The 13,262-nt window shown below is 43.8% G+C and overlaps 1 protein-coding gene across 1 annotated transcript in view; it reads left to right on the top strand.

Annotated features, from left to right (window-relative positions):
- LOC122540179 (dynein axonemal heavy chain 8-like) overlaps positions 1-13,262 on the top strand; it is a 1,249,383-nt gene that overhangs the window by 1,195,894 nt on the left and 40,227 nt on the right. The window contains exons 83-86 of the mRNA XM_043675521.1: positions 3,392-3,544; positions 7,323-7,478; positions 9,812-9,928; positions 12,002-12,103. Of these exons, the coding sequence (XP_043531456.1) occupies positions 3,392-3,544; positions 7,323-7,478; positions 9,812-9,928; positions 12,002-12,103 (528 nt within the window). The remainder of the gene's footprint in view (positions 1-3,391; positions 3,545-7,322; positions 7,479-9,811; positions 9,929-12,001; positions 12,104-13,262) is intronic.

Here is a 13,262-nt window from a genome sequence, read left to right as displayed (position 1 = left end):
GGTGGAAAAGAAGATAGGCAGGTAGGACAAGTGCTGAGCTGGAAGTTTGGAACTGGGGTGAGGTGGTGGAAGGGGAAATGAGGAAACTATTGAAGTCCACATTGATGCCCTGGGGTTGAAGTGTTCCGAGGCAGAAGATGAGGCGTTCTTGCTCCAGGCGTCTGGTGGTGAGGGAGCGACGGTGAAGGAGGCCCAGGGCCTCCATGTCCTCGGCAGAGTGGGAGAGGGAAATGTTGGGCCACAGGGCGGTGTGGTTGATTGGTGCGGGTGTCCCGGAGATGTTCCCTCAAGTGCTAGGAGGCGTCCAGTCTCCCCAATGTAGAGGAGACCGCATCGGGAGCAACAGATACAATAAATGATATTGGTGGATGTGCAGGCTCCTTTAGGGCCTTGGATGGAGGTGAGGGAGGAGGTGTGGGCGCAGGTTTTGCAATTCCTGCGGTGGCACCAACACATTCCACCCTGACCTTAAATTTACCTGAACCATCTCTGACACCTCCCTCCCCTTCCTGGACCTCTCCATCTCCATTAATGACGACCGACTTGACACTGACATTTTTTACAAACCCACCGACTCCCACATCTACCTGGATTACACCTCTTTCCACCCTACCTCTTGCAAAATTGCCATCTCGTATTCCCAATTCCTCCGCCTTCACCGTATCTGCTCCCAGGAGGACCAGTTCCACCACAGAACACACCAGATGGTCTCCTTCTTTAGAGAGTGCAAAGATGCCCTCCAACGCATCTCGTCCATATCCCGCACCTCCGCCCTCAGACCCCACCCCTCCAACCGTAACAAGGACAGAACGCCCCTGGTGCTCACCTTCCACCATACCAACCTTTGCATAAACCAAATTATCCGCCGACATTTCCGCCACCTCCAAAAAAGACCCCACCACCAGGGATAGATTTCCCTCCCCACCCCTTTCTGCTTCCGCAAAGACCGTTCCCTCCGTGACTACCTGGTCAGGTCCACGCCCCCCTACAACCCACCCTCCCATCCTGGCACCTTCCCCTGCCAGGAAGGGAAGGTAGTTTGTTGGGGGAGAAAGTAGCATAGAGTACAATAGGTGAATGGGGGTGGGGATGGAGGTGATAGGTCAGGGAGGAGGGTGGGGGAAGGTAGCAAAGAATACAATGGATGAATGGGGGTGGGGATTAAGGTGACAGGTCAGAGAGGAGGATGGAGTGGATAGGTGGAAAGGAAGATAGGCAGGTAGGACATGTCATGGGGATGGTGCTGAGCTGGAAGTTTGGAACTGTGGTGAGGTGGGGGAAGGGGAAATGAGGAAACTGTTGAAGTCCACATTGATGCCCTGGGGTTGAAGCGTTCCGAGGCGGATGATGGGCCACAAGGCAGTAGGGTTGATTGGTGCGGGTGTCCTGGAGATGTTCCCTAAAGCTCTCTGCTAGGAAGCGTCCAGTCTCCCCAATGTAGCGGAGACCGCATCGGGAGCAACGGACAGGTTTTGCAATTCCTGTGGTGGCAGGGGAAGGTGCCAGGAAAGGAAGGTAGGTTGTTGGGGGCCGTGGACCTGGGAAGGGGGACAGTGTAGAGCACTAGACTGACAGGGGGGCAGTGTAGAGCACTAGGCTGACAGTGAGGCAGTGTAGAGAACTAGACTGACAGTGGGTCAGTGTGGAGCATGAGGCTGACGGGGGGGCAGTGTAGAGAACTAGACTGACAGTGGGTCAGTGTAGAGCACTAAGCTGACAGTGGGTCAGTGTAGAGCACTAGGCTGACGGCGGGGAGGCAGTGTAGAGCACTAGGCTGACGCGGGGGGGAGGCAGTGTAGAGCACTAGGCTGTCAGCATCTTTATAAATGGAATTGGAATAGTTACTCATTGTCAAACGTGGCTGTTGTATACTTATGTCATCACTCCTACCAGGTCGTATCCATCTGGTTATCAACTAACTTTCTGTTCTATTTGTCTCATTGTTCCCTTTACAGATCTGTCTGTCTTGTTCATATTTTGAGCACTTTGTCTTCCTTTCAAGTTCTTGCAACTGTTTTTTTGATACTTACAAAGGAGTTCCTTGGAAGTATTTTCAGAGATGTGGAGAGTATTCAAACTTTGTGTGATCATAAGACACGGGAGTAGAAGGAGGCCATTCAGCCCAATGAGTTCACTACACCATTCAAGGAGATCATAGCTGATCTGAAAATGCTCAGCTCATTTTCTGCCTTTCCACATAACCTTCAGTTCCCTTCTTGATTAAAATGGGCTTTCTTAACTGGATGTTCTGCAGCATCTCCTGCAAAAACCCAGCAGTAAAATGAGAGACACCTACAAAGGTATCTACAGGTAGACGACCACATAGTCTCATTTTTAAACCATGAGACTGTGTCCAATCTTCATTCAATAAATCAGACTTACCTCCAAATACCAAAATGTCTGTGGGATATTCATGTAACCTTACATTCTTTTGTTCATACAGTCATAACGCAGAAGCGAACCCCTCTGTTTCTTAAACCCAAGCACCCCACCTATCCTCGTCATTTGTTAAAATATGAGTGACAGAGAACTCCCAAATTCCATTATTTAAAGGAAATAACATCAATTTATATTTTAATTCTAAAAGTGAACATTATACAACAATTCATAACTCTAGGCTCCCCTTTCTCTTAACTGCTTACTATCCACCTCCAACTCTATAACAATATGCCGTCCCAATTTGACACTTATTAAAATTACAATAACTTAATTTCAAAACCACACAGTCTCTGTCTTCATCCGTGTCTTCACTCTTCTGGCTGCTGATCGCCATGGGTTGTCTTCTTCCTTTTTACTGCGAGCGTGTTTTACATGTAAAGGTACCTTTGATAGAGGTTGTTTTCTAATTTCTTTGATAGCAAGATGTTAGCTCTCCATGAATTTCTCTCACTATGGCAGTTGCTCGCTGACCAATTTTCAAAATGTCCGCATTTTATACCCTCAACATCGGATTGTCTCATTGGTTCAATGTTGGCAAAACAATAAATTCAAACTCGATTGGATTTTAGTATCCTGGGGCATGACTTAAATTAATTGGTTAAATTTGAATTGTTGTCAAAACAGCTCCGAAAACTCAGGTTCCATTTCACAGCCAAATATTTTTAATTTTCCAATACACTCTGGGACTGCCATCTTGTCATATATGCAGATTCTTGTAATCTCTCAGTTCAGAACAGGATTCTCTCTCTCTAAAAGGTAGAGTACACACCTTCAACTTCATGACTACAGTGTTTTAATAAAATGAATCTGTGCAATCTAAACTTTGTCTGTTGGAACATATGTATAATCTCTATCTTATATTTGTTTTTCCATGTCTGCTGAGGCCTTTGAGATATACTGGATTTTGCATCGCCTGAGTAAACTAATTGAACCGTTATTTCTTATTCCTTAGGGTGGCTGGGTCTTACTGCAGAACTGTCATTTAGGATTGGAATTTATGAATGAGCTTTTAGAGACTTTACTCACAAGTGAAAATGTGCATGAGTTTTTCCGAGTGTGGATAACCACTGAACCACATCCAAAGTTTCCAATCACACTACTCCAGGTTAGTGATTATTCTGCGAACTATCAAATTATGTATATGTGCAGTTAAGGTGCACTACAGCAACTCACCAAGATTCCTTCAGCAGCACCTTCCAATTCCACAGTCGACAACATCAGCAGCATACAAGGATTTCGAGAGTCAGGGGGCAGAGGTGATTGTAGTGGCTACTACAAAGGAGAAGGTGCTGGGGAAGCCGAAAGGTCTGAAGGCAGATAAACCACCTGGACTAGTTGAACTGCACCCCAGCATTCTGAAGGAGATGGCTGAGAAGATTATAGAGGCATTGGTGATGATCTTTCATGAATCACTGGAGTCAGGGAGAGTCTCAAAGGATTGGAAAATGGCTGATGTTACATCCCTGTTAAAGAAGGGAAGGAAGCAGAAGACTGGAAACTATAGACCAGTTAACTGGACCTCAGTCATAATTAAGATTTTAGAAACCATTATGAAGGAATAAGATTTTGGATTACTTGGAAATGCATGGTAAAATAGGGCTGAGTCATCATCGCTTCCTTAATGGAAGGTCATGTCTGATAAATCTATTAGAATTCATTGAGGAAGTAATGAACAAGTTAGACAAAGTTGATGTGATATATTTGGATTTCCAGAAGGCCTTTGACAAAATGCTGCACAGGAGGCTGCAAAATAAGAAAAGAGCCCACGGTGTTAGGGGCAAGGTATGGCATGGATTGGCTGACTGGCAGAAGGCAAAGAGTAGGGATAAAGGGATGGTGGCTGGTGACTCTGGAGCGGGCAGTGTTGGGACCACAACTATTCACATTCGACATTAACAATCTGGACAAAAGAACTGAGGGCATTGTTGCTAAGTTTTCAGATGACACAAAGTGGAAAGACAAGTAGTATTGAGGAAGAGGGAGGCTGCAGAAGGATTTGGACAGGCTAGGAGAGTGGGCAAAGAAGTGGTAAGTGTAATACAATGTAGGAAAGTGTAAGTTGTGCACTTTGATAGGTACAATAGATGTGTAGACTATTTTCTAAATGGGGAAGACCTTAGAAACCTGAAACACAAAGGGATTTGGCAGTCCTAGTTCAGGATTCTCTTAAAGTTAACATGCAGGTTCAGTTGACAGCTAGGAAGGAAAATGCAATGTTAGCATCCATTTCAAGAGGGCTGGAATACAAGAGCAGCAATGTACAGCTGGGGCTGTGTAAGGCTCTGCTCAGACAGTTTTTGGAATATTGTGAGCAGTTTTGGGCTCTGTATCTAAGGAAGCATATGTTGGCATCGGAGAGGTTCTCAAGGAGGTTTACATTTTCAAGGGCTTGTCGTTTGAGGAGTGGTTGAGGAGTCTGTCTGAACTCAATGGAGTTCAGAAGGATAAAAGGGCGAGATTTCATTGAAACTTGCAAAATACTGAGAAACCTAGATAGAGTGGACATGGAGAAGATGTTTCATAATAAAGGGAGAGCTATTTAGAACTAAGATGAGGAAGAGTTTCTTTAGCCAGAAGGTGGTGAATCCATGGAACACATTGCTGCACAAGCTGTGGAGGCCAAGTCATCAAATGTATCTAGGACCGAGATAGATAGATTCTTGATTGGTAAGAGGATCAAGGGTAACTGGGAGAAGGCAAAAGAATGGGGTTGAGAAACATATCAGTCATTATCGAATGAAGGAGTGAATGGCCTAATTCTGCTCCTATACTTTAAGGTCTAAACAGATAACCAGCACCACCCAGTAGGACAAGGATAGAAGATGTGTGAGAACAGCATCACCACCTGCAAGTTCCCCTCCAAGTTATATACTAACCTGACTTGGAAATAATCTGTGTTCCTTCTCTGTCAGTGGATCAAAATATTTGAACATTCTTCTTAACAGTGAGAGAGAGCTACACCACAACATGGTGCGTAGGTGGAGAGGTAAATGCTTCAGTTGGTGGACATTGTCCAACCATGGTATCCTGCTATCATTCTTTGTTGGTATGGATCAGACCAAACCCCCTTCAAATATATCAAGGGAATAGCCTAGACCCAAACTTCTTAAAATTTAAAGTCAAGTATAAGATGTAATTCGATTGCTCACACTACTCGGTTTTAAGCTGAACACAAACAAGAAAGATGAATTGGTGTAACTTTAATGTATTGGAAAACTTTTCAGAATGATAGATTATCTAACTACTAACAGCAACTTTTCCAATATAGCAACATCCCATAAACACAACCTTGGCAAAGGCAAAGTCAGTAACATAGATTGATTCGCATGCAATTGAACCACCAATCAACCCAACCACCCCATGGCCAAACACCAATCAACCCCACCGCCCCATGGCCGAACACTTCAACTCCTCCTCACACTCTGCCGAGGAGCTGCAGGTCCTGAGCCTCCTCCACTGCCACTCCCTTACCACCCGAAGCCTGGAGGAAGAACGCCTCATCTTCCGCCTCAGGACCCTCCAACCACATGGCGGCATCAATGTGGATTTCACCAGTTTCCTCATTTCCCCTACACCCATCTTATACCAGTTCCAACCTTCCAGCTCAGTGCTGTCCTCATGACCAGTCCTAACTGTCAATCGTCCTTCCCACCTGTCCACTCCACCCTCCCCTTCGACCTATCATCTTTACCCCCACCTTTATCCACTTATTGCACTCTCAGCTAACTTCTCCCCAGCCCCACCCCCCCATTTATTTCTCCAAACTCGAGGCTCTCTGCCTCATTCCTGATGAAGGGTTTTTGCCTGAAACATCGTATTTCCTGCTCCTTGGATGCTGCCTGACCTGTTGTGCTTGTCCAGCATCACACTCTTGACTCACATGCAATACATCTCCAATCCAGGAGAAAATAACACCCAAAAGAAAGTTCTGGCAGAGAGAAAGAGAACTCACAACATTTTGTTATAGCAGGGAGAGATGTATGGCAGCTTCAAAACCCCGACAGCTACTGAAAGTTAAACTAAAACCCTGGTTCCATGGGAGTCTGACTCCACCCATTCAGGCTGCTTCTATTGTTCTAACTTAAAAAAGAACCCAAGACCTCACAAGCTGTTTACTTTATTGGCTTGTAGCAGACAGCTTATTATCTCTGTCTCAATTGCACTTCATTTATAAAAAAGGACAATAAACACCTCTAAAAGTCATCAAAAATTTTTTTGGGGGTGATGGATGTTTGGTATTCTGATTTCTTCCTTCCCAGAAAGTTTGTTTTCCACAATAACTACAAGTTTAAGGACAGGTATAATAACATTTGGTTTGATGTGAATGCCTTTATCGCTGAAGCTTATGATTTTCAGGAATATTCCACCGTTCTCCTCTCTAGTGACTCGAGCTACTTCAAAGGTTGTACTCTAGTTAGTAGCTCAGCTACATGAGAAGCATGGTGTTCAAACAAGGCATGTTGTTAACCAGTTGAGAGCAACTGGCATGATGCTATGAAGATGATTGCAATGTGGATAAGTGAGAAAAGAGCTAAAGTTCCAACACTCAAACAATTCTAGTGTCAAGTTTAGGTCAAGACATAATGTAAGCAAGAAGCAAGTTGAGTGCTCTTGTCAAGCTTGCAATGTGTTGGACAGCTACTGGATATGATACATCCTTTCTAGGAATACCCAGATGTTTCTCATTCAAAACACTCTGTGAGTTATTGAGTTCTTTATTCTGACTGGAATAACTAATGAGTCACAAATTACCAAAAACTTGAGGTTTTTGAAGAGTTAATAGCTCAACGTAACTATATTTAGTGGTTTCCAATCTTTGTGAAGCAAAGATTAGAGTGATGAGCTGCCTATCAACTTGAAATTGTCCATTGTTTATTTTGCAGACATCCATAAAGTACACTAATGAGCCCCCTCAGGGAGTGCGGGCAGGACTGAAAAGGACATTCACTGGAATTACTCAAGATCAAATCGAATATTCAAATCTACCCATGTGGAAACCACTATTGTACGCAGTTGCTTTCCTACACACCACAGTCCAGGTAATAGAGCCAGATCGGACTCTCCTGTACTCTAATAATCTGTTGGGAGAAAGTGACGACTGCAAATGCTGGAGATCAGGGTCAAAATGTGTATTGCTGGAAAAGCTCAGCCGATCAGGCAGCATCCGAGGAGCAGGAGAGTCAATGTTTCGAGCATAAGCCCTTCATCAGAATTCCTCAATAAGCTCATGCTCGAAACATCAAGTCTCCTGCTCCTCGGATACTGCCGGACCAGTTGTGCTTTTCCAGCAACACAGTTTTTGATTCTAATCATCTACTGTAGAGTGATGCTAATTTTCTCACAATGCAAAAACTGGTGAGGTGTCCAGTACTCACTTCCTTCTACTTGAGCTTGATCCTTTCAGCTAGAAGCAATGCTATTCACCTGAAATCACTGGGCCAATTCTGTAAATATGCATCATCATGTCCTTCTGCAATTGTAACTGTGGCCTCAGGGAGGTAATGGATATGACATCCACTGATCAGACAAATAGCAGAAGCTGGTTAGTGACAGGGGGAGCGAAGGGAAACAGCGAGCCACTAGCCAGTATCAAAGAACTAAGAGCTGGAAAGAAGGTAAATCAAAGGGAAGGGATTTCTCGAAGAATCTTACAGGAGATGACAGAGTCAGAGGGGCACCTGAGACGAGTCAACCTTCTTTGTGGAATCTAGAAGAGCCCTTTTGTTTCTCTTGACACCACAAAAGAAAGCACACACTTTTAAGCTAACCTATTTAGGCCTCTGCTAACTCAAAATTTTAATTGACCCTCTTTGCCCCACCCACTCCTCCCTCCTACCCCAGCATGACTATTTTTTTCACCTAGTTTCTGTCAGATGGGGGGAGGGGGTGGGGGGCAAGAAAATCAGGCACTAATGCAAACAAATTATTCTGAATAGATTATTGAAATTTATTGGCTCGCAGAAGTAGAACAGCGTATTAAAAGTAATGTAAAATCTAAAATCACCCATCATAACTACATTGTAACAGTCATACTGCCCTGATATATGTATTTTTATGAGCAACGATCAGGAAGTCTATAAGAGTCTTGAATCATTGCTGTTACTTAACTCTTCCCATTTTGTTCATAAACTCAAAGCTGTCAATCAAACACACAGGCATACAAACTCCACTTGAAATACCTAATCCTCTTAAGTACCCATAGCAACTCTCAAAGTACACATACAGCTACTCAAGCCTTTCAACTTTAATCCTACGAATTGCTCATAAAAGAATCAATAAAAACAAAGCTTACAGTTCAATCGACAAACCCTGCTCGGCTAAATCCATTATAGAGTTTGGAACTCAGGCAAGCGTTCATAAAGGAATTCCAAAGCACAGGTACATCACAACCTAGAGCTTGAAACATTAGAACTTTGAAGCATTTCAACAGTTGGCCAACTGCTCCATTGTTTCCAAAGACTGAACAGATGGCTGGATTGTGAGTTAATGTTAAGCATAGGGTCCAAATGACACATCTCAACACTGTTGAGTGTCGAACCTTGTGGAGTTCTTCTCTAGTTGGATAATGCATCTGTAAACTGCCACAGTTTTTGTAAATTTAATGGTTACTTAGCATTGAAGAACAAAAACTTCCCATCCATCATTATGTACTACTCTCATCATTGCAGGATTTAATTACGGCATGTAGCATTGGCAATAACTTTTAAGCATGCTTGTCAGAATGCACTCAACTCTTGGTCCACTATTCTCCCTGGTTCACAAACATCCCGATATAGTGTGATTCACTCTAGTAAGTTGCATAATCTTATCACTGTCTTGTGAGGAAATTTCTCCAGAAATTCCGATTGCATTTTTTAGGGACTATCTTGTATTGACGGTCTCTAGATCTGCATTAATCGACAAAATGAGATATTCCGTCCAGATTCACTTTCTCAAAGCCTGTCATAATTTTAAAGATTTCAATTGCTTCTTTGGTTTCAAGAGAATAAAGGCTGTGCTTTTTCCTCGCTGCCGACCACTACCCAGCTCACTGATTCCAGCCTTTCCCATGCTGAATACACGCTCTGCAAAAGTTAAGAGCTTTTTTTGTAGGAAACAGTCAAGGGCTGAATGTAATATTAAAAATGTCAGAAACAACTTCAGGGCTATCCAGAACTATTCTCAACATTCAACCAATAGATAGGCAGTGATGTGGCTGAGCCCAGGGCCCCAAGCAAATGGTAGCAACAGAAAGATCTGAAGTTTTTATAATCCTTTCATGAGTTCACTAAGAGACTGGAAATTAGTTTAATCTGGGATTATTTTGAATTCTGTAAAATGAACAAAAATAGTAATAAATAAAATTTTGTTTCTACTACATCTTCCATGTTAGGAACGGCGCAAGTTTGGTCCTCTGGGATGGTGTATTCCATATGAGTTCAACTCTTCAGATTTCACAGCCAGTATCCAGTTCATCCAGAACCATCTTGATGATTGTGATAAAAAGAAGGTGATCTGTTTTGTATGGCCATTTTAATAGTGAATGTATAAAAATCACAATAAGCAAAAACCTCAATTCTGGACCAAAAGAGGATAGAGATTTTTGCTAAGTGTTGAAAATTTAAAATCGGGAAGTCCATGGAGATTGAGGGGTCAAGGTAAATAGATTATTAAAATGTCATGGACAGGAAAAGGAAATGATGTGGAGGAGCCAGTGTTGGATTGGGGAGGACTAGGTCAAAAATCACACAACACCAGCTTCTGGTCCAACACCTGAGAAGGAGCATTGCTCCGAAAGCTTGTGATTTCAAATAAACATAAAGGAAATAACACATTTATATCCAGCACCAAAGGCATTGATTCTAGTCTGAGAACACCAATCTCTCCTGTCCTCAAGCTTGAATAATAGCCAAGTTACTGTGACCTGCTGTTTTCCGACTCCAAGCCTTTAATCCAAGCTATGACCCCACAATCCTTCAGCCACAATTTTGTTAATCATTCTTTTCAGGGGCAGTACAAAGGATCTGAGAAAAATCAAACTGAGTGAGAAATTACAACATGTTATGATCACTCTTTCCAACAGGATCTTTTGCTATGAGTTCATCAGTTAATTCTGTCTTAATATACATTGTCAAGTCTAAAATAATCTGAAATGTCCACTTTCTTCTTGAATCAAGGAATCCCAACACTGTAGATGACAGGGCTCACAGTCAGGTCTGACCTATCTCCCGCATTTCAGCCCTCACCCTGTTTCTTCCCTCCAACAACAGTGATAGGGTCCCCCCTTACCCTCAGCATTCACATCCAGAGGATAATTAGCTGCTATTTCTGCCACCTCCAGCAGGACGCCACCTGCTGGTACATATATTACCCTCCCCTCCCTTGTCAGCCTTCTGAAAGGATTTATCCCTCCCAGACACCCTGATCCACTCCCTCTCCACTCCCAGTATCCGCACCCCAACCCCACCTACAGCCCCATGGCACCTTCCCCTTCAGCCGTAGGAGTAATGCCTGCCCATTTACCTCCACCCTCCTCAGTATCCAAGGGCCCAAACACACCTTCCAAGTGAAGCAAGTTTACCTGTTCCGCTGAACACCTCCATCTTTCCTGCAAAAAAGACCCTGAGGTCTCAGTACCCTATCACTTCAACATCACTGTGTTCCCTGGCCAACATCTCTGTCTCAGGCTTGCTGCAGTGCTCCAGTGCAGCTTAGCACAAACTGGAAGAATAGCATCTCATTTTCCACTTGGGAACCCTGCAACCTTCTGGACTCGATATCAAGTTCAACAATTTTAGGGGCTTGAGACACCTTTTCTCATGCCCTTACCACAGCCCCACACACCAGGCCTTGTTATCACATGGTCTGCTATTACACACAACTCATTGTTAGCCATTAATTATCCCCAAAACTAATAGTCCCCACTAACAGCTATTCGTGCTCCTCAGCTGATTGTTATCCACTCCTTTGTTTGTCCAACTGGTTTTCTCTCTCTTTGGGCTCTATCTCCACCTATTGGTTACTCTTTATCCCCTCACCCCACCGTACGTTCTGCATAAAAACCAACTTTTTCTTTGCCACCATCAGTTCTGTGGAAGGGTCACTGAACCTGAAACATTAACTCTGATTTTTCTCCATAGATGCTTCCAGACCTGCTGAGCTTTTCCAGCAATTTCAGTTTTTGTATCTAAAATAGTCTGTTCCCTGGTTGACTTCACAATGTAATGTTTTAAGAAACCGTTCTGAATGCACCTTGTGAGTAAACACAAGTACCCACAAGTCTACCTTTGTCAAATTGATTTTTCCAATTTATAAGATTAAAATTGCATTAAAATTAAAATTGCATTCTATTATTCTCTATTAAAGCCTCCATAATTTCATGCTGCTCCAGCAATAGAGGGCTACAGACTGCATGGAGGCAAAAAGGTCTTTCCAATAGAAAGGCGTCATATGTTGGAGCATGATTGGAGAGTGAAGGGCCTGCTCCTGTACTGCACTATTCTTTGTTCATTGTTCATTCAAAAGTGGACCTTCTGATATTATTCAGTTGACATTAAACCTCCTTATATTTGGTTTCGTTCAGGGAGTGTCATGGAATACTATACGTTACATGCTCGGAGAGGTTCAGTATGGAGGCCGAGTTACAGACGACTATGACAAACGCCTCCTCAACTGCTTTTGCAAGGTAGTCACACTCCTAAACTTTTTACAGAGCAGTACAGCGCCTTTACAAATAGTTACATATTTTTACAAAGCTTTCATAATTTTACAGTATTTGTTAAGATGGAGCATTGGTGGACACCTTTGGCCGAAATCAAATGGAAATTCAAACAAAAGGGACTTTAATTTTTTTTCTAATCCCTTTCCATCACAGCACTCACACCAATTGAGTAGCTAATGGGAAACCTTAGTGTTCAATCGGGCGGGTGTTAGTACAAGTGAGTGGCAGAGTGAGAGAAACATTTGGATCTTAGGGGGAAAAGATTACCTCAAAGAGAAAGATGCAGTGGTTTTCGTCAAAGTTCATCCCAAGATAGTTCAGTGATGTGGGACTCTGTGCTCTAAAGGCTGTTCCCCTGGGATGCACGCCATGACAAACATCAACTATGTCTGGAGAGCGATCAACTTAGTGCAAGACTCTCTTTGGTCTGCCTGAACCTTGTTGTTCTTCCAGAACAATGGGTTGACCCTGACTGAGTGTTGCAGACTGGCACATTCCAAAGTCTAGGACTGCATACTAAAGCTTGGGGCAGCTGCTGCCAAGGTGCAATGGGCAAAGGCCACAATCTGAGGCCATCCTGTTGAAGATGAATGCGGGTCTGTTCAGTTACCGGACCTTCCTAGTGCCTCAAATATATATGCAGAATGTGGGAGGTAAGGGTCACCACTAGTGTCCCTGCTGACTACATCTGCGGGAAGTGCACCCAACTCCAGCTCCTCGAAAACAGGGAACTGGAGCTAGAGCTGGATGAACTTCGGGAGGCAGAGGGGGTTATTGAGAGGAGTAACAGGGAGGTAGTCACTCCTCAGGTACAAGAAAAAGGCAAAAGGCAAACAGTCAGGGAACGGAAAGGGAACCGGCTGGCAGTACAGGGGTCCCCTGTGGCCATTCCCGTCAACAATAAGTATATCGTTTTGGATACTTTTGGGGGGGGGGACCTTACCGGGGAAAGCAGTGGGGTACAGGGGTCTGGCACAGAGTCTGTCCCTGCTGCTCAGAAGGGAAAGGGGAAGATGAGCAGAGCAGTAGTCACTGGAGACTCCATAGTTAGGGGGACAGATAGGAGGTTCTGTGGGGACGGGAGAGACTCACAGTTGGTGTGTTGCCTTGCAGGTACCAGGAT

Source organism: Chiloscyllium plagiosum, chromosome 3 (genome assembly GCF_004010195.1).
Source record: "Chiloscyllium plagiosum isolate BGI_BamShark_2017 chromosome 3, ASM401019v2, whole genome shotgun sequence".
NCBI classification, from domain to species: domain Eukaryota; kingdom Metazoa; phylum Chordata; class Chondrichthyes; order Orectolobiformes; family Hemiscylliidae; genus Chiloscyllium; species Chiloscyllium plagiosum.
The sequence above is the reverse complement of the archived record's forward strand: the minus strand, read 5'-3'. Positions and strand labels throughout refer to the sequence as shown.